The following is a 21,891-nucleotide window of genomic DNA, read 5'->3' on the forward strand; positions in this document are numbered from 1 at the left end:
GCCGTGATTGATATTAAAGGGGTTATCCTGGCTTATCAATAGTTCAGCTCATAGATCTCTTTTGTAGCAGTTTTGTCTTGAAGTTGGTTGCATTACGTCCGTTTTATGGAACTATTGATGCTTTGATAACTCTCTTCTTGCCTAGCGCGATGCGGTCGGTCGTTCCTTTTTGTACTCCGTGAGGGTTCACAAAGTCACAGATGTCATACATTTACAAAATGACTTGATTGTTTTTTTTTTAGGATGAATGCTTCAAGATTGAGCGAAAAGAGTATAGGCTTGCCGGCCTCAGAGTTTTGTTGCAATTCTAATGGCATTATTCTACTGAAATGATGAATTGTATCTCTTCTGCAAACTTGAGCTATAAGTATGTTTTATAAACGCATGTCATAGTTGGTTTGAATAGTGAAGCCGCAACATCAATGCAGTAGTGGAAAACGTTTTCTTCATATCTACTATGAAATTGAGAATCACAACTCAACAATTTTCATCAGCTTGTACATATGTAGTCTAATTGATAAAAGTTGCAGTAACTAGGCCTACACATGACGATAAAACGTATTATTAACAAAGTTTTACAATTATGGTTAAAATGTTATTGAACTAGTTAAAATGTTAAAATATGCATTTTTTTAAATGAATGTTTACAATTCTTACTATGTCTGTAAACCTTTATTCAATCTACAGCACAGCCCGTACGGGAGATGTGAACTTTACAATCCTCAAAGCCGAGACAGTACATGATACAGTTCAGTAACGTTAGTTTTGTGTTATGGTTATTGCCTTAGTGTTAGTGCAGATTGCACCGAGTCACGAGGCACCGCTTGATTATGTCGTGCATCCCTGTGGCTGCGAGTAGTTCGTTGGACTTGGTAATCACACAGTGATTTGTCACTTGTACACAATAGCTGTACTCGTGTTAGACCTCTTTTCAATTCCTTTTCGTTTGTGGGTTTCTGTAGCTATTCTGCAGTACCTACAAGCGTAACAGTAAGCTACATAAGCTAGTTCAAAATTTGTCGGTGACACATGAATTGTTGATTCGACACAGGAAGCAGGAAAATTTCAAAAATTGGATAACAGCCACTAGTAAAAGTTTACTTGGAAAATAGACTCCGTTTTGAAAAAGTAATATAAACTTGCAAGGTTGAATTGTGCGTGTACAAGTGCGGAAGACATTTGACTCAAATAGGCGACGTAGATGCTGTAGGATTGATAGGCTATTTCGTTATGGCCATGCGTATTTAGTGCATGCAGTATTAGGCTACTATTAGCCGCTGATGCAATCAACCTGAGTGGATCTGCTAGTGTTGTCACTTTAGTCTTGTTGCTTTACAACAAACCTCAAGTGAATGTCTTTAACACCTTTACATTTGCGCTGGTCATGGCATTTCAACAAACTTGTTACTATAGTTTGTTGCTTAATGCTGGTACACAATTTTGTTTCTCGGTGTTTCATGGTGAGTAGTCAGGGGGTGTTGACGTCAGAAAGACTGCTCCTTGTCAACCGTACAGAAGTTTGTTATCATTTTCCATTTCAAGTTGAAACAAAGTCGAAATGGTTGGCAAGGCAATCAATGTACAAGTCGTGAACCGTTTGAAAGATCCATGGAGTAGGCTACTGAGGTAAAAACCGTTATACACAATATGAAAATGAAAAATAACGTAGTTTAGGAAACTCTACAACTGAACGAATTCGTAACCTGTGATTTAAAAATCATTGGAAAAATCATTGGCACCACAGAAAAGGAAAACAAAACTAGGCCTATCACAAATATAAAATCGATATATCTCTTGAAAATGTACAGAAATAATACTAAGATGTCTTTTGTGTTAGTAGTCATGTTTCTAAGTCATCTGCGTGGCAAAGATTGAATAAGTATAGTCTTTCAGCGACTTACATTCCTTGAAGAAAAGGGCAGAATTGAAAACGATAAGTTTTCAAAATTGTTTTCAGTTCAGTTTGTTTTTCGTGCTGTAAGAGTCTGTAATATGCAGTATATTTACTTAAAGTTTTAATTTCCAGTTTCTACATTTTTCCAAACGAAAGATGGTGCCATACTCAATTGTTCTAGCATCAAGTATACGTTTCGAACAGAATTAAATACTTCGAGTCAAAACTTGGGTACTTTGTTACGCTGTATTGTAACAAAGTAGTAAGCATTTTGAGTTGCGTGGAGTTCAACATTTTACTACAGATGTAAACCAATCTTGGTCAGATTTATTCAAACATCAGTTTCTTCCACGTGGATCTGACAGTCTTCATCACTGATGTTGTCGCTTGGAACTGGCTCAAGGTTTACTGTGATATCTCCAACCCACAAGTTCTTCACTAGTGGCCCATTTTGGGCGTCGGCATTGTCGTTTGCTGTTATGTCCGCATTGGCATTTGGTGCAATTTTTGATTCTTGCACATGACTGTTGTCGGGGGCGGTGGTGCCGTTAGATAGGTTGACATCATGATTTATCTCGAGCGTTTCTGAATCTGCGAAAGAAAGGCTTGGGAAATCTCGTCGTCCAATGTCTTGCTCATATGTCGATGGATCGATGGCGTCCAAAACTTCGATTGCTGTGAACAGCGAAGAAACAACCTCCACATCTTTCATGTGAGTTGCGGCGTCCAGCGTGTCCTCCAGCTCTTTAAATCCAGGTCTGTTTGTAGCTTTCCACTGCCAGCAATCATTCATTATTTTGTATCTGTCAATAAATGGAAAAACAATCTAAAGTTTTGTATAAAAATTACCGTCGTGTAGTCTACATTTGACATATGATTAGTGAAACAAAAAAGTGGATGAAGATTTGGATTAAGTGGACCGGGCACCGTCGTCGTGTCCACTTTCATCAACTTTTCAACTCACAACTGGGTGCTCTCTCAAACAGACATCTCGTTTAACGTCAGACGTTACCACCGGACGTGCAATGTAGGCTACAATTAATCGTATTGAAGTTGTTGGCACTGCGAAAGACTTGAGATAAACCTTTATTCTTGTGTCATAAATCTTCAAATTTTCGAACTATTGAAAGCCCAAAGTAATAACGGAGTTTTCAAACTGTTTTTGTCTTCAAGTTTTTGTGCTCGCAGTTCTGTAAATTTTATGTCAATTTATAATGTTTCTAGTTTGGAATAGGCCTACTTTAGTCAAGTTTTTCAAATTTTAGGTGCCTAACTATCGTCGAAAACAGCTCAGTTGATGTCAAACAAATAGCGATCGTGCTCAAACAAAAGCAAATGAAAAACAAAATGAACGCGGAATTTATGACTTTACTTACCCATCAGTGGTGTTGTTGGTGATTGCCCAAAAGTAACCAGCAAACAACTGAAATGATTTTATTGAAATGAATGGCGCAATGAGACGTAATGCAAAACAAGAAAATCAAGATTGAAACAGAATAAAAAATTGTCAAAAACATAAGCAAAAACCAGGGATGGTAAAAACATACAATAGCAGGGTGAATAAAGCAAATATAGTTACAAGGCCTGGTCTACTACACGAAAAACTTAACAGTCTGTTTCAGCCTTAGTGAGAATTTTTAAAGGTCTTTAGAAAAACGTGCAAAAACAACTGCAGCACTGCAAAATGAAAACAATTTCAAAACATATTCACTTCTTTGCAGTATTACAGGTTTTTTTTGTATGTTTTTTAGAGCGTCCTGAAAATCTCATCAAAGGTGCAACAAACTACAAGGCTTTTTGAAGTGTAGTGAGTATGTTTGTAAAAAATCAAAAATGCAGAAAAGAAACGTAAAAGTAAAAAAAAAACACAACAAAAATAAAAATAAAAATCATTTAAAAAGAAAATAACTTAAGCTCAGAATACAATAGATATGGCCGGATCATAAAAGTGTTTCTTCGAACTCCTGATAAAACCATACATGAAGCAAATAGAACCAAGCAATATTACAACGTGTAAGTAGACTTTTTACCAAAATTATAAAAGCATACAATTGTTCGAATGTGGTGAATGTAGCTTTGTGGCAACATGCAAAATGATGAATAGGAAAACGATGAGTGTTATTTACAAGTAATCGCTGCAGGAAGATGGTTGTGGGATCCTATATCCGCTTTGTAGCTTTTGAAATATGGACACTGGCTCCATTCCAGCATATGGAGTTGCTCCCAGTGTAACCATTTCATAAAGAAGAATTCCAAACGACCATCTAAAACACGATTGCATCCATAAATCAATGATTGGCAAACATAACGACATTTTGCAAGTAATTTCTTTTGTAACCAGGGACTTAGCAATGGGGGCTTATGGGAGCAATCGTTCTCCAAAACTTTATCTTAGCCCACAAGAAATATGTTTTAATACTACAGTGTTACAACGTTGTAATGACTAGAAATATTTTTCCTTCCCAACATTTGCTTAGCCCCTTTAAAATTTTATTTCGATCTACGTTACTGAGTGTAACCCATTTGTAATAAAAAGTTTTGCAGCTAATGATCTGTAAACGTCCGACATAGTTTCTAAAACCACATCACGCTATTGTGTAAGTAGTAATAATGAATTAACACTTACACATCACTCCGCCAAGTGATAGGTGTTCCTCCACCTAGCATCCGTTCAGGACTGATCCATTTGAATGGTACTCGTCGCTCGGTGGCGCACTTGATTAACCCGTATCGATAAACGTCATTGGCCAATCCAAAGTCAGATATCTTCACTTTTAAATCCTGCAAACCCACGAAAATGACTTGCAAGCGTATGGTTGTTCTGCTGAAGCATCGGGCTGAATGGGGAAAAAGTAGGCTATTGTACAACACTCAGATGAATTACCAATTGTTGTAAAATTAAGTCTTCATAGAAGATGAAGTTGAAACATTGCTAGTGGTCTTAAGCAGTCTGAAATTCTGTCCAAAGATGTAACCTAACACAGTTTTAAAATAGCGTAAGATTACCAGATGCCCTATATATAGCTATATATACCTATTAACAAGAACTGAAACAATTTTGCTCTTGAAACTGTTGCCTGAATCATTCAAGATAAAAATCTGTTAAAAACCAGTGTTAGTTGAAACAAAAGTTTAACCTTTATTTACCTCTCCCACCAATATATTTCGAGCAGCTACGTCACCATGAATGATTCGCATTTGGGAAAGGTAATGCATCCCGTGCGCCACCTGACGGCTTATCTTTAGTAGGCTGATTTCTGTGAAATCGTAAATTGGATCGGCTTCTCTTTTGGATGCCTAAATAACCAGACATGCACAATCAAAGCCAAGATATATTTCTAAACGTGTACTAAAGTCCTTTAGTGTTGGTAACCATGAGGAATAACTTTGAAAGAGTGTTTACCTTAACAGAACTGGCTTTATCAAACAAATCCATTGGTAAAACAATTACTCAATTATGTTGAAAAAGATAAAAACTACTGGAAAATTTTAACAACATGGAATTTTCATTTTAGTTTTGTTGCTAGGATACAAGTAGTTTGCCAAATCATCAGTGCATTAAAACATAGACCAAAAAGAAAATAACCACAAATGCTTACCTCTCTAGAATCCCACAAGAAATGCAGAAGATCGCCATAAACCATGTATTCAGTCACCATTAGTGGTGACGGGGATTCATCGCTGTCATGTCCAGGATAAGTGGTACATACACCAATTAGGTTGATCACGTTTTCATGGGAACCGAGAGAGATAAGCAAGCCGATTTCAGCAAGAAAATCTTCAACGTTTAACTCCGTGTAAGCTCCTGCAAAATGAATTTCAGGCAGCTGTTATACAACAGTCTCAAATGTTGAGAAATTAGCACTGAAAAATGAATGATTGGCCAGGTGGGTTGTCTCAAGTGTTTAATTGTCCCAAAGCTTTTAGCCTAATTCATTTTATTTTCCATCAGAAAATATTCTCAAATCCTGTAGGTCCAATCATCGATTGGATAGCGCTCTGGAAGTTATGCATTAAGCAAATAAGCACTGATTAAATGTTCTTTACATATGTTTTTTCCCAAGACCATTAAAATAAATCTTTTCTACTGCAATCACCTGTCAGAGCTTTGACTGCGACAGTTTTCTTTTTGCCATCAACGACCAGAGTGGCTTTGTTCACAACACCAAAGTTTCCTCGACCAATGACATCTGTAAATCAGAAAATATTATGTAATGTCTTTAGCCGACGTAAACTACAGCAGCTCGATAAGAAATTTCAAGCTGAGGTTGTGAAAAGTTCATCAAGAAAAATATTTCTTGTTGCGAAGTTCAAACTTATTGGCCGTGCTAATTGACTGCTTTCTGCATACCTTTTTATTTTTCTAATAAAAGGTCATCGGTCATCACTCATCAGTCAACTGCAATTATTGTAAAAGGTTTGGTGTACGACACAGCCATAAATAGGATAAACAAATAACAAGTTTTTGTTTCTTTCTCTTTTGCATTGCTAGTAAGCAAACACAACAAGAAAGATCATTAAGATCTACATATTGTTTTTTGTATGTTGAAAATTTACAAAACAAGGCAAGATAAAATCGCAGATAAAAGCCTAACGGCATTTTGTAAGCTGCACGAAAATTCATCGTTTTTACCACAACTCTGAGTAAAAACGAAGAATTTTGACATAAAAAACATCTCAAAAATTTGTAAACAAGATAATTCAACCAAAGTTGGCCACACTGTATTTTAGGAAAAATTTGTCCTGAGTTGCGGTTAAACTTAAAGATATATTCTACAATCTACACAATTTGGATAGACTGCTGTGACCTAAATAGTAAAATGTCTGTAACAAACGTTTCTGTTGTGTTTATTAAGCATTTTCACACGCTTTAGCAAACAAACAAAAAATGCATTAGTTTATTATGCATTTGGTTCTCAAAAGCGAGCGTATTGTAAAAGTAAGCCACTGTGCAAACCCCTCTCAAGATATTAAATTTATTTTAATTCAACTGCCAGCTAAGAAAATTTGGCAAACAATGAGAGGTCTATTTATGCGTAGACAGGAATGATATGAAAATAGAAATTAATTTATCATAAAAGATTTCTAGGCTTGAAATTCTTGGATAGTTGCTCATGGTTTCAAGCATCGCATTTTCCCATGGTTTAATAACATGTGCAGTCAAACTTGAAGTGTTGTTCATTTGACGTGCTCCTTTTAAGGTGTTTTGATCATTTCAAAATTTTTCAAATTTTTGCGTCCATGCAACATCAATATATTTTCAACGACTCCTCATATCACGTGACCAGAAATTTGAAAAGTGAGAAATGAAGATACAAAAGCTGAAATAATTATGCAGAAACCATAAGAGAGTGCTTTTCTAATTTTAAACCAATGAGTTGCTCTCGATGGCGACGCAATCAATTGGTTAAAAACTCTTATTCTTGGAAAGTCAAAGAATTAGCGAATGACTGGAAGATCAAAGTTTTTCAAAAATAACACCATTCAAGCAAAATGCCACAAATAGATTGTTTTATGGCTCTTTTCAACATACAAGCGTGAGAGAGAATGATAATCATTTATAAATTGAATAATATCCTAAATAAAATTTTGATTGAAAAAGCCATTTCATGTATGTAGAATTAATTTTAGGAAAAGTGACAAAAGGTTGGGCTACTAATCAGAACCCCGCAAGTTGGCCGGAAATGAAACGACATGGCTGAAATGGATTGTTTTGGTACCGTATGGTCATGGCGTGGTCCGGTTAAATGGGACTGACTATACCAACATATTTTTGAATTTAGAAACAAAAATATTAAAATTGAAAAAAATGTGATATGGTCCAATATAGGAACTTTCTATTTGTTTTAACCTTCAACTGCTTCGAAAGGTTAGCAATAACTGTTAAGAATGTTAAAGACATATTTTCAAACGATAAGCTGAAGTTGTGTGTTCGGAAAAATGAAACTGTTCGGTAATGTGATGAGCTGTAGCAACTAAAGACAACACTGTCGCTCAACAAACATATACTGCACTACAAAAGATTCAAATTATACTGTATAGCCTACGGTAGTTGAGTACAGTAGACAATACTTTATCACTCCTTAGCGTTCTAAACGTTTTGTTACAAGTGCGTTGTTTTTAGCTTTACGGCAAGTTGATTCAACGTTTACATATTGGAAGCTGATCAGTTTGTTAAATTATTATGTGATGGCTGCATAACTAACGATCAGTTGAAAAGTTCAGAACAGAGCAAAAATTGAATTATATTTCCTACTTTCTTTCGTTATATTCGCTCGTTCAAGCTCCCACTTCGCGCCAAACATTGGCTTCATTTGCACATTTCCATCAGAAACTACCAAAAGGTTTCTGTTTGCTACCAGTGGATTGGTGTATATGTTGCTGTGAGTTGGTACGAAGGTTGAATGCCGTGTGTCCAAAACCCTGTGAACAAAATAGCAAAATATAACATTGTCTCTTAAACACATAAGTAAACTAAATCTGCTCTCAGAAACAAAATATTCAGCCCAAAATGAAATCGAACAGGGTTAAATTAATTTTAAAGTACTTTGAAAATTACGATACAAAACCCAGATAACAAAATCCGTCGTTTGTACATTGATTCAACGTCTGGAAACGGAATGCAAAAATGACGGATTTTACTGTCTGGGTAAAAGTTTTGGCAGCCTTACCTTTGTTTATAAAGTTTGAACTTCCAGATAGCGTACACAATTCCTATTCCAAGAAGAACTGCAAAAAACAGACCAACGCTCATTCCGATTATGAAGCTATGCTTTACGCATCCACTTCCAGAGACCATGCCGTCGCCATAGTAGCCGTCACTGAAAAAATAAAGGATATCAATTTAAATTAAGCGCTCCAACAATTTTTTAGACATTGAACAGTTGCATCAGTTGCTGCAATCAGACTTGTTCAATGTTCATACCGCATGAGTTACCTAGTGTGGCATCTCAGCTCGTAAAACGATACATTTTACATTGATTGTCCGTCTGCAAACATTGAACAAATGTAAAAAAGAAGATTTTTTTAAGTTATAATGTTATGCTTTGTTGTTACAATATCTGTTTAGGGGCGACAATGTCACATATAGTATATACAAACTTTTGTAGTGTTTAACCTACAGTAGTAGGCCATGTACAAAAATAAAATCAAAGAAGTTTGAAAAACATTGAAAACTTTTCCCAAAAAAGTGTAGTTTTCTTTCTCAGTACTTTGTTACTTTACTGGAGTATCAATACCGCAGTGTCATTGCGTTTCAACTGCATTCGTGTGTAATGGCTGAATGTGATTGTGAAGAAAGTGTAGCTTTTCACGTCGCAAGAGTGATGGTGTTTATACTACTTAACACTTTTGCAGCTTTCTCCCAGATCTCAAGTTCAATTTCTTTTTATCGTTTGTTTTCGGAATAAACAGAAAAAAGAAAAGAATTTCATTTAGTTAGAGTTTTTGTCTGCAATCAAGCACAGAGTTTATTTTTCAACAAACAAGAAATGAAATGGCTGCGGCCAAAAAAAAAACGTGAAAATATGATAATCTCTCCACACCACAACTTTTTGTCTCCCAAGCCATGGACTTTCCCTATGGTTGTATTTGACTCACATGAAAAATCATAACAAAAATGGGCTAATGCTTGCTTATGTTTTCAGCATGAGATTGCTTCAAACGTAAACAAATCGTTTGCAAGAGTGACTCTAAACCACAAAGTTTGTTGCTAAATAAAAAAAAAAACTCGCAATGCTTGAAATCTGTTGAAAAATCATGTCATATTTTTGCAATCATAAAAAGACCGCATTGATAAAAACGCAAGTGAAAAAAAGAAGTTTTAATCAGCAAAAGCAAGAGAGAGACAAACTACAAACATGAAAAGAAAACTTACGGGCAGCTGCAAGAAGATATCCCTACGCTCGGTGGTTCTGCATCTTCACACCTGGCCAGCGAAACACAAGTCTCTCTGACCAGGATTACCGAATTACAAGCGTTAAAATTCTGACACCCAGTTCCGGTTTCAACGATAGCTGGGTTTTGTCCATTGCCTACGTATCCTGTCGGGCAGGTACACTTCACGTCACCAAACGATTCCAACAAAAACGCAGCGGAAGAGTCGCAGACTGCTAGCGGATCACAGAACTCTGTATCATCTTTGCACGCATCAAGGGCTGCAACACAAAATAGAGTTGGTTAAAGTTTCCTGTTGTTCTACAGACGCAAAACATTAGTAGCCTGATAATAAAAACGGTTAAAATTTAATACAAAAACGGATAGTTCATTAATTGGATTTTTTTCGTCTTTTGGGTTGTGATTAGTGCTTAACAGTTTGAGTCCACTTTCAAAGACATCATCATGATGTCTTTCCCAGGCATAGCCACGTGCTCTGTGTAAACATCAAGCAGAAACTCTTGACTACAAAGTCCTCTAAGATATTAAGTTTTGTTGAAACAAACAGAAAAATCTTGAGCAGAAGTTGTAGGATTTTGTGTGCAAGCCATCGATTACAGGCGTGAAAAATCTGCTCACGTAGTAAAACTATTTATATGACAATACTTTGATAAGTTTTATTGAAGTAATTTGTGAACTTAATAGGTAAACATGAATGATCTTGAGCTTTGACTACGTCGATAAGCCAAAACTCTACATCATAACCAGAACTGTTTTATATCACATAGTTATTAAATGGGTCAGTACTTTTAAATAGCGCTTTTCTACTGGAATGGTATACTCCAAGGTGTCCCAAACTTCTGGAGACAATGATCTATTTTTGGCCCACTGCCGATGATGTGGAAGTCACGAAGCGTGTTACTTTAAAGACATTTTCTTTAAACTTTTCTACTGCTCCCGGGGACAGTTGTGCCTCTTTGGACAACTCTACCTACACCCCCTGCAACCTCATATCTGTTGTGAAAGAATTCGGCTCCAGTGCTGGTAGGTCTCGTACGTCTAAGTTGGGTAATAGTGTGTTGACGTTGTAAATCTGGTATAAAATTAAACATTACCCCTGTCGCTGAAAGACCTTAGGTCAGGGGTCAACAACTTACGGCCCGCGGGACAGATACGGCCCGCCAAGGAAAATCATCCGCCCACAGCCCCTTTACAAACTATAGTATTATATGACCCGGTCAGTGGTACTGGTATATTATATTTGAATGGGAGAACAAGTGGTTTTTCAAGTATCCGTTTGGTAGACCCACGTCTTTGATTTGCAGAATTTCTGTTTTTGTAAACAAGAAATTCAACATAAAGAGCCATTATGATACAAAACATATTATTATTTTCAAGCTAATAGATCACACAAGCAGCGGCAAAATTAATCTACTCCAAAATAGCTCGAAACAGCAAGTTTCTCTGTTAGAAAGGAAAGTAGCAAAGTAGCACAATTAATAGCTACAAAGTAGCACAATTAATAGCAAAAGACAAAAAAATGTATGCTGATGGCGAATTTGGGAAAAGATGTATGATGGATGTTAATGATGACATATGTCCGATTGTCCGTTTTTCAGCAAGAACCGTAACTCGACGAAAAGAAGATAGGCTATATCTGAAAACGTAAAATCTGAAAAAAAAATTATTGTAGATCTATAGTTCTTCTCAATAGCTATAGATGAGAGCACAGACACGACAGATAGGCCGACAGCTGAACTGGCAGTATTTGTGCGTGGAGGAAACAGTTGAAAAATTTGTCTAGGCTACTAAGTTACTACAGGAGGAGCCGATATTTTGAAAGCATTACGTCAACGCCTTGAAGTCAAGAGTCTCAATCTATCAAAACTGGTACTAGTAGGCTAGCCTACGGCCCGCCAAAACCATGTAAAGTTTGGCTTTGGCCCGCAGTTACAAAAATGTTGCCGTCCCCTGCCTTAGGTGTTGTGAATAGACAATATATAGACCATAACATTATTACTATTATTGTTATGGAAGAACTTTCTTGAACAACGTCATCATACTTACTTGGAATATGGATGCTCAGTGTATTTGTTTCGCCAAGGATATTGCATTTTAATCGGCTTGTGCAGAAACGGTGAGTATGTCGTCGCACATTTGCCCGAACTGTGACGCTAACAGTGCCTCCAATTTTCACGTTCTCAATAGTGACGTTGTAATATGGATTCATCGACACTTCTTCAGGCGTTTTTGATCTCTGTTCAAAGCAGGTAAACAAAACAAGTTTGATAACCTGCAAATTCTAGACCTTGAACCACATTGTGTTGGCCACGTAATCAGCCCATTGGTCACAAATGAACTGTAGACCATAAGCTATAGCAGAAGTTATTTTGACATCGATCAGTGGCGTAGCTAGGGAGGGAGGGCGGACCGCCCGGGCGGCATGTCTGGGGGCGGCACTTTCAGACTACGATTTTTGATTTTAATTATAATCTGATAAAAAAACGCATTTCATTTTCACATGCTTTTTCTTGAAGGGGCGGCAAAATCTGAATTCGCCCCGGGCGGCACATTCCCTAGCTACGCCATTGACATCGATACTTGTGAAATGTGGCTTATTGAACTTTCCGCTTTGTAGTCTGGTTGAAGCAATTAACGCATCTCGTATTCAAATCTGCTGGATTTTGCGTGTTAATTTCTTTACGAAAGATGATTTTTCGTAAACCCATATATTTCACTTCTCTTCATGAGCATTCTGATTCATCAACTTTGACAACTTATAACGAAGTTATACGGAAACCGCTACTCTTTATATCTCGCTACTTCTTACATCCGCCTTTTTCATAAAAGTTATCAGCAGAAAGTTATCATCAAAAATTCGGGAAGTTGTAGAAACAAGAAATTAAATAGTTACAATTTTTTCAATTTTATGTTGCGCCCATTAAGAGCTATTCCTGTCGGTCCCAGAGGGAAGCAGATTTATCCACGCCTTACATAACAGACAGTGTTTTTATCGTTTCGTAACTAGTAGCGTTTCGTTTTGCAAGTAGCCTACAGTATATTTTCGTTTTGACTTGTGATACAGTTCGGAGGTGTAAAATGTTCTCGCGACTGTATGCTGTTGTCGTATCTGAAATCCTTTCCATAGAATCTTGATATTTTAGCGGTAAATGCTTATTCAGAGTATGTCCAATAAAAGATTTTTTTAAAACAAGGGCCCAGCAACACTGATGTAGCCTACTCGTATACGGTACCACGGATGTGAAGTTTTAATGGGTGTAAAATGGTTCAAAAGAACGTCTTCCCGCAAAGCACCACGAAATAAAAATTCCAGTAAAAAAGCACTTACCACAATGGGCGTTTCAGTTGTGCCTCCAGCGATGCTGAGGAAATAGCGAGAAATAGCATTTCCCAAAGCAATGTCATGAGGAGCTCGCCAGCGAACCGTTATTACAACAGTGTTGTCAAGAAAATTTGGGACCAACGAGGTCAGCTTGAGGTCAGCTGGGGGACTTGTTGACGTGGAAAGAGCTTAAAGTAACACAAAAGATTCTAAGAAATATGCGGTGAACCTAAAAATTTTGTGCAACAGCATATAGGCAATAGGCCTATACTGTAAACAAACTTTGCGAGCAGCATGTTTTGCATGTAAGACCTTGTCGATGATGTGTAAATGCTGCAAAATCAATTTTAATAATTACTAACCAAAAAAGTTGTGGAAAATGCAACCTGTTTTATAGAATTATAACACTCAGGTGAAATGCAAGTTTGTTTAAAATTTTTGTTTGACGAACATCTAGATTACTGATAGCTAACACAAATAGCATGGAACGAATCCTTGCGGTTTATATTTGGTACCGAAGTGTAGTATTTTCCACGTTGTGCTACACCCCTTATAGCCTATCCCTTTACGAAGCCTTGGAAATATTCTTCTACAGTAGCATTAAAGAAATTACGCAAACACTATAATAGAGGTGTATTAGATTTCCAATATATTTTTAATTAAATTACTGTATAGGCTATGTTTAAATGTAGCGCAGTGGTCGGCAACTATTTTTTACTTATGACACGTTAATAACTTTTAATATTTGGCCCATACCAACTGGAAATGCAATTAAAATTTAAAATTATTGTACAGAAATAGGGAATACAAAAGCAGTTTTTGATTAACTAAAATATGATATTTAGTTGTCTTTTTAATGAACACATCCATCGGCTCAGCACAAACAAAACTGCATTTTTGTGAAACATATAAATAACCGAATTGAAAATTGTGAAGGTAAATAAAAAGTATGTTTAAATAAAAAAACAAATCAATAGTTTTTTCTTAAAGTCTAAACCTTAAATCAAAACTATTGATTTTTTTTCTCAGTGATTGCTTGGGTATTAGGTAAATCGCCCATTTGAGGAAGTTTCTTAGTACCAGTTAGCTGTTCCTACTTTAGATATGTTTTGATTACAGTTTTCCAACAGCACATCTAGTATCATATCGCAGCACATCGAGGTAGAAGCACTCTTTTAGGCCAATTGTAGGGTTATATTTTGCAACTTTTATACTTTTACAAAAACAACTGTGACTTACCACTAATGTTTTGTTCGGATTCACAAAAATCATAGACAACAGATTGATTCAGCTTTTCATTTTCTATGAGGTGATGACGGCAGAATACAAAAAGTTTGTTTATTACATTGTTTCGCTGATCGGATTTAACAAAATGTCCAGCGTAAGGATGAATTGCGAATTTGTATTTGCGTCCAAACTGGATGAAAGCCACAAAATTGCGTTGATGCTAAAACAAATCAACGCGTTACTCAGTTGGATTTGTACGTACAACTGCCAAAGAAATGAGATACCTAGGCCTTGTAGTAATGCAGCAACTGACAATAGAAAGCTACTTTGAATGCTAAGTTCAAGAAACAAGTTTGCCAAAAGTACAATGCGGCTAAATTCTTCAGAAATAAATTCAATGCAAATTTAAATAAATTCTTTGTTTACTTTGGGAAATAGGGCGCATCCCTCTGACGCAACCATTCCACAGACAGAATTTTGTGTCGTCCCGCAACCAGGACCATGGTCCTCGCATGGGAATGGACAATTGGTGTAAGTACCGTTCTCATCGTGAAGATGAAAGTCTTCTCCCTTGTACTCTTTACAGCTAGAGAGACAAAATTGAAAAGTGATTTTGTTCCGTAATATACGAAGGGAAATAGAATTAAATAAAGGTAACAAAACCTTTTGACAAGAAGGCTTTGCATTTCTTATTTTACCAAATGGTAACATTTTTTCTTTAAATAGTCAGGCTAATTTACTTTGTTTGTTTTTATTGCGTATCTAGTTTTCATCTTTGCTTTTAAATTTTTTAAAACAGTTGTCCATAAATAAAATTGCAAAACAGATTCTCGACATTGTGCACAATGCAGCAATGCAGCATAATTTCAAAACGGTATTGAAAACATGAAAATTTACATATCTTATTTTAAGCTATGCATCACACAACGCAGCAAAGCAAGTTTGCAAACTGAACCAAAACAGTGAAAACCGAGCACAGATGTTTCCTGCCAGCGTTGCTTCCATCTGTAACAACAGGTGGTTCTCAACTCTTTTGTGGCTGAGGCCCAAAAATTTATTTACTGTATTACTTTGCAAAAACGCCTAGTCTTCCTGGCAAACTGTACTAAGAGGTTTTCTCAGGATCGCTTCTCCTCCTTTGAATGCTTTGAGTGCATAGGTCTTGCCAGCTTGTTCTCTTCTACGCTGACACTGATCATACATAGGCTATAAATTTGTTGTTCTATACTTGATATGAAGCATCGGAGATGAATATTCATGGTTCTCAATGCACTAAGCCGTCGGGACTACCGAAAGCACTTTGGTTAATTACTTTCTCTCGGACGTCCACGAAATTTATTACACTCTGGATGGAGAAGTATTAAAATAAAGTTCAACCAGCCTCATGTTTAAAAAGAATATATATTTCGCTACATAATAATGAGCATCTTCAGTTCTTATTCAAATAGAACTAAGAGGTTTATTAAGAAAATTATTAAGAGGTTTATTAAGAGGTTTACTAAGAGGTTATTCTATTTGAATAAGAACTGAAGATGCTCATTATTATGTAGCGAAATATATATTCTTTATAAACATGAGGCTGGTTGAACTTTATTTTAATAATTCTCAAAAAAGTTTTTCGATGTGATCAAGTCAACCGCTTCTTGCTGACGGCGTGCCAGGGTTAGGTCTCGGTGTCTCAGAAGACATTCACTCTGGATAGAGGTGATTGGTATTATCAACCGGCTTAAGCCCGGAGTGGAACCAGGATTACAATAATGGAAACCGAGCGCACCGCTGTTTTAAGTAAGATACTGCGCAATGCTGCATTGGTCTCCATGTTAATCATTGTTTGCTTGCTCTCTAAAGTTTAGAGATAAACAAGTGAAATGTTTATTTCTACTTGCAGTAAAAGGCTTCGCGGCCCTATGGTTCAAATCCCTCTGTAGCCTACTTTTAGACCATACTTCATAGTTTGAGAAATACTGTGTTGCAACATAGGTAGGTTATTTAGTAGGTAAAATTACATACTCGGAAAACACGTCTGAGTCCGTTCCAAAATTTTCTGGGTCAAAACCGTCTCCTGAAAACACAAAAGTAGTTTTATTGGCAGGCTTAATCAAAAAAGAATTTTCATAAGATCTTCTCCTTACGAAGTTGCCTTTTATTTGTTGCAAAAAGAGCATAGGCTATTTTCCGTGTTAATTATTGCGCAAAAGTATTACGCCGCTAACATCACATTGTGTACATACATGCTTTTAAAATGGTATATAATCTGTCGTGTTTGCAATATTCGTCAGTAATAAGGTGTTATAAAGATGAGAAACTAACTTACCTCCATAAAATAAAAAGGGTTGAAAGCTGTAGACACTTCCTTGGTTTATAGAATCTGCACAAAAATTGATTCATTTTAGTTTGACAAGATCGTTAGCAAAACTTCTTACATTTTTGTAATATAAACTTTCTTAAAATATGCTGCAACTGTCACTACTACTGATTGAACAGCAACAAAATTTATATCACAACATGTATCAGCTACTGTCCAAACTAATGATTTCTGTACCAATCGAATCTGCAAGAGTGCATGGTGCTCTTTCGTATGAGGTGGAAGAATTTTCAAACTACTGGGCAGGTTAAGACATGCCCTGTCAGCTGAATTTGTCCGGCCTAATGCATTATGCACCTCATTTGGAAATTTGTGAGCATTCAAGAATGACCTGTTCAGCGGTTTGCACGTCATTGACGTATTCACAAACTGATAAGCTACAATGTGTACTTGGGTTCTTGGGTCCATTTCCTTGTGTGTGTTTTTAAACTACAGGTATTTGAAGAAGATACTGAAGAAACCGTCTTTAAGGTGGCGAAAGCTTTATCAATAAATTATAGAATTTTATGAACCTGGCTGATTTTATTTACTTATTATGTTTAATCGTTCGGTAGTAGCCTATCCTAAATGAAGGAACCTTGTATAATTTTTCATTCTCAAAAGCATCGAGGAACCAGAACAGAGCTTGAGAGACATTAGCGCCGATTTCATTACTTACTGTAAGTAAAGGATTAGCTTAGTGCTCTAAAAACTTAGTTTTCATGGAAGCCGATTCCAAGGAAACAATAGAAAATATCCGCTTTCAGCTTTTGAATAAAAGCATGGAAACCTTTGTCATGCATTAGTAAGCAACTCTCATATGACTAAATTGTATAGCATAAAAAAGTCTGTCCACTAAAAAGTTTTCTCTCAAACTTATATCATCATTGTCATTAAACATTATCATGATTTCCTTAATTATGTACTCTCTCCGGACAGAAAGTTAGCTGTTGACTATTTCCACAAATCACAATTTTTTTCATTCTCTTGTTGGCTTTAATACTGCACGAGTCAGCTCACTGATTTATATCATCTCTTCAAAGTTATTCTTCTCCTGCATCTCTTTTCTTCCACCATATGCTCAACAATCATTTTGGTGCACTGCATAGCCAAGTAGTGAGAGCTCTGGTACGGCACTCAAATTAAGAGCGCTGGATCGACACCGCTCAAGAACATGTGGTTTGTGGCCGTGTCCTTGACAGGACTAAAAAAAGCATGCCGGATTGCCGGAAGGTGAAGATTGGCATCCTTACCTTCCTGTCAAATTAATCTGAATCTTCATCCATCGGGCACAAGCCAGGCGGTTACGACAAAAAAAAAACAACATTTAGTAGACAGATCCCCTGATAATGTGTAGCTACTGCAAATTTTATTTTTTTGTGTTACCTTATCATTGGTTTATCTGTCTTGCATTCCAAGTCTGTTTCTAATTTCTTCGTTTATAATGTGTTCTTTGTATGTCACTGTATTTTTAATATTCTTGTGAACCACCAGGTTAGAAAAGCATTTTTTTGTGAATTTATTTGGGTAAAAGCTTGGTAAAAGTCCAACTCTCACTTCCACATGGCATAAAAAATGCTTTACATAAACACGATAGTTATAGCAACAAGCCCTTGCTTTAAAAATATCAAGTCAATTCTGCCACCACAAAGAAAATTCTACTTACCAAGATCTCTTTGCACTGACACTTCATCAACATCAGTGAAACAAATCAGGAAACCATCAAATCGGCTTCCTGAAACAGTTCATAAAGTGAAATGTTGATGTGTTTGGTGAACAGCAGTATTGTAAACTGCGTCTCAATCAAGCCTGATTCACAAAACACAAGGGTGTAGTTATTTTTTGCTTTGAGTAAAATAGTTTGTGAAATGTCATATGTTTAGGCCACGTTATCCTCTGCAAGGTAAGCTATATACAAAGTTATACCTGGCAGTTTGCCAGTTTTGTGTAAGCTATAGGCGTACTTTGAACGATCATCGCAGCCCATGGCCACCGATAAGGTGTACACTGCACAGCAAAGACAGGTTTGACAAGCGAGTAAATAAACACGTTTGACAATTAAAGTGCAGCTTGAAAAAAAAATATGTTTAAAATGTTCTGTTAAAATGTTTTTGATGACAAAAACAGCAATACAAGCAGCCATAAAGAAGCATAAAGCTGAATTACTTTGAAATTATCTCGTCAATTAAAAATGTATTTATAATCTATGCAAGTATTTAACAACACCACTATAGTTGCCTGCCACTCTTAGAAATGAAATTAAATACTGGAGTCTAACCAGAACTATTGAATCAGAAACTGAAGTTTATTTTTAGAAATATAGCCTAACTCTGGGTTTTATTTTCGTTAAACAACAATTGTCATATTATGCCAAACAAAACGTCTCAGGCCCCAAGTCGGCTCTTAGAAATTTAACATAAATTTGGAATCAATACCAGACAAATAAATGCAGAAAAAATGCAAATTTCAAAACGGAAAATAAAACTCTCCTTGATTGCGTAGCCAAAGTTTTTGAGAAACTCTTGACTTGGTAGGATTTTGTTTATTTCATTAAAGTTTTGTATGGATAAAAACTTCCTAGACAGTCAATTTACATGCAAAACTCAATATTTAATTTTATAAAGTTAATCAAATTTTTAAGTAGGCCTATTGCAATATCTTTCTATCACAAATTATCGTGCTATTGAATTGAGTTTGTTCGTGACCGCAATGTCATTTACAGAGTGAAAGCAAGTAGCCTAGCGTAAACAAGAAAGAGGCTACAAGCTACACTGCTACAGGCTATAGAGGCCACGATCCCCTTGCCAGGTTGAACATGCAAGACCAAACACACGTAGCTACCAAGTGGCTGCTGTAGGGAAATTTATGAAGAAAAGCAGTCAAGCTTCGAATTCTTGTACATTTAAGCCAGTGGTTTTTGAACCGCTCTTTCTTCTAACCTTAAAGGCGACAAAAGAAAGTTAATTTGGAGACACCCCAGCCAGCTACCAGCAAATCAGGCTTTTGCATTATCCCGGTTGTCACTTCTGAATGAGTAGTGCGAATAGGTATACAAGATTAGAAATGATACTGTTTAAGTCTGTCCTAATATTAAATACGACTGTGCCAACATCTCGATGATGTCAAATACGCGCATTTATTTATTTAATATTCGTTTTTTTGCAACTTAGATTATGATGATAACAATATGCAATGTGTGACAAGTTCATCAAATATTTTCTGGTGCGTCACACCAAAACAGTTTGGGGACCTTCCAACTCCAATCATCAGGATAGAACCAGAACAGCCCTCCCAAGTGGACCAATCACCACCGTTGATGTATATTGATTTTTATCACTACTCTATTGAAAAGATGCGTCAAGGGTGAACAGTGAACAAGTGTCTTTCAGAGTCTCAAACACAATCATTAAGCTGCAAAAATTTTTGTTTCAATGTTCTTTCGAAGCTCTATTACTGTGTAAGTATAACTCACCTTCAGGCTCGCTCACATCCCAAGTGTAGGTAAGGGTGATACTGTAATTGGATAAGTTTTCTCTGTCTGGCAAAGTGAAATTGACGGAATCAGTTAAGTTGACTATGGTAGCTCCAATGGGAGCATCTGAAAGATATAATGAAAACACATAAGACGATTTCTTTAGAAATGTTGTTTTTTACAAAAAGTTACTTATGGTTGTACATGTAAGCTAACCCGTAAATGCGAAACTTACAAAACAAAATAATAGCTCAAGCCTACATATTGCAGAATAGATCAGCGGGCATTGTCATTTGGGTGAGCTGTTTAAATTTAAATTAAAGTTCAGAAAATAAAATCACGCCAAGTTGAAGTTGCATGTTATTGTCACGTTTCAATCTTTTTACGACTTTTTGTCTCGTTTTTTAATTCTTTGCTGATTCTTTGTCATAATTTATACCAAATTGAATGGTAAAATATCAATTAAACAACAAAATTATAGAAATTAGACATCAAAATCCTTTTAATTCTAAAAGAAACAAAATACATGATATCAGAAAAAAAAATCTTTGAGAAACCGTTGCGGTAGTCAGAGATCTAGATAAGCAAACCTTGATATGGCAACTTGCACAAGCCAATATGACCTTTGTCTTAGTTTTAAGTCGTGTTCAATAAACATGTTTGCAGTTTCTCTGCTGTATGTCTGGCTTGCTTATCGATAGGAAATTATTTGCCTATCATGCTGAACTAAGCAAAATTGGTTTCATAAAGCACGTTTCTTTTGTGGCTGACTACAGATTTGATGAATGTGAGTAATATTCTTAAGGTATCGGATCTTGTATTTTAACGCCCATCCGCCCTTTCAAACATGTGCACTCGTGCAGACGACACTCATTTATTAGACTACAGTGCCATTTACAAAAGTAGGATGGTTACTTCGCGCTTCTATTGTAAAAAAGGGTTATCCTCACTTTATTCCCAACTGGCAACAATGGCCTTCAAATCACTAAATGCTGAATCGATGTAAATACAAAAAACAAATAAAGGTGAGTCTCGTACTTGATCCAAGTATCGGGGGATCAGAAGAAAAGATTCTCATTATGCTAATTCTTTGCCACTAAAGAGAGTAGGGTGGCCAAGGCCAGTTACTTTTCTCAGCCGCCTTTCCTTCAGCAACTATGACCACTCAATCTATTACACCCTGGGTAGAGGTGAGCGGTGTTTATCAGCAACCAGCTTAAGTCGGGAGTCGAACTAGGATTGCATGATTTGAAAGTAAGAGCCTTATCCGTTGGACCAGCAATGTCAATAGGATCAATATTACTGATAGAGTTATTACCGGCAAATTGCGTAACCAGTGCACAGTTTTTGTAAAATCGATTCAGAAAAAAAAACCCAAATTAAAATCTGGGTTTAATTAATGTTTGTACAAAAATAACTTTTTAATAAAAATGTTTAAATGAAAAAAGTAGCCTACAGTTTTTCCTGATTGAGAGAGAATCGAAAAAAAAAACAGTTTAATATCTTCATTAAGAAGATATGAAAAGTCGCATTTAAAGAAATAAAAACGTGTCAGTCAAAATAAAACTGTTCGTTTAACAATTTTCGTCTGGACTAATCTACACTGCGCCCGGTCACAAACAAACTCAACAGAATTGGCTTCGTCTCATAACGGCTGATATTTGAATCGCAGAAGCACATTCTGTGTGAGACAGAAAACCATCTTGTAATCATCACGTGATTTGAGTGATTAATTG

At 36.3% G+C, this 21,891-nt stretch overlaps 1 protein-coding gene across 1 annotated transcript; it reads right to left on the bottom strand.

Moving 5' to 3' along the window:
* Nucleotides 1-2,225: 2,225 nt before the first annotated feature.
* Nucleotides 2,226-21,233, bottom strand: LOC145769104 (uncharacterized). Its single transcript, XM_082580697.1, has 19 exons — nt 21,194-21,233; nt 20,156-20,281; nt 18,610-18,690; nt 18,350-18,418; nt 16,654-16,707; nt 16,350-16,401; nt 14,766-14,925; nt 14,352-14,559; nt 13,119-13,300; nt 11,837-12,026; nt 9,771-10,050; nt 8,566-8,715; nt 8,151-8,317; nt 5,974-6,084; nt 5,494-5,717; nt 5,042-5,191; nt 4,521-4,675; nt 4,021-4,158; nt 2,226-2,697 (listed from the first exon to the last, which is right to left on the bottom strand). The coding sequence occupies exons 1-19, from the start codon at nt 21,231-21,233 to the stop codon at nt 2,226-2,228; spliced, it is 3,009 nt and encodes a 1,002-aa protein (XP_082436823.1).
* Nucleotides 21,234-21,891: the final 658 nt, after the last annotated feature.

This window comes from Aplidium turbinatum, chromosome 4, assembly GCF_918807975.1.
Source record: "Aplidium turbinatum chromosome 4, kaAplTurb1.1, whole genome shotgun sequence".
In the NCBI taxonomy this organism is placed as follows: domain Eukaryota; kingdom Metazoa; phylum Chordata; class Ascidiacea; order Aplousobranchia; family Polyclinidae; genus Aplidium; species Aplidium turbinatum.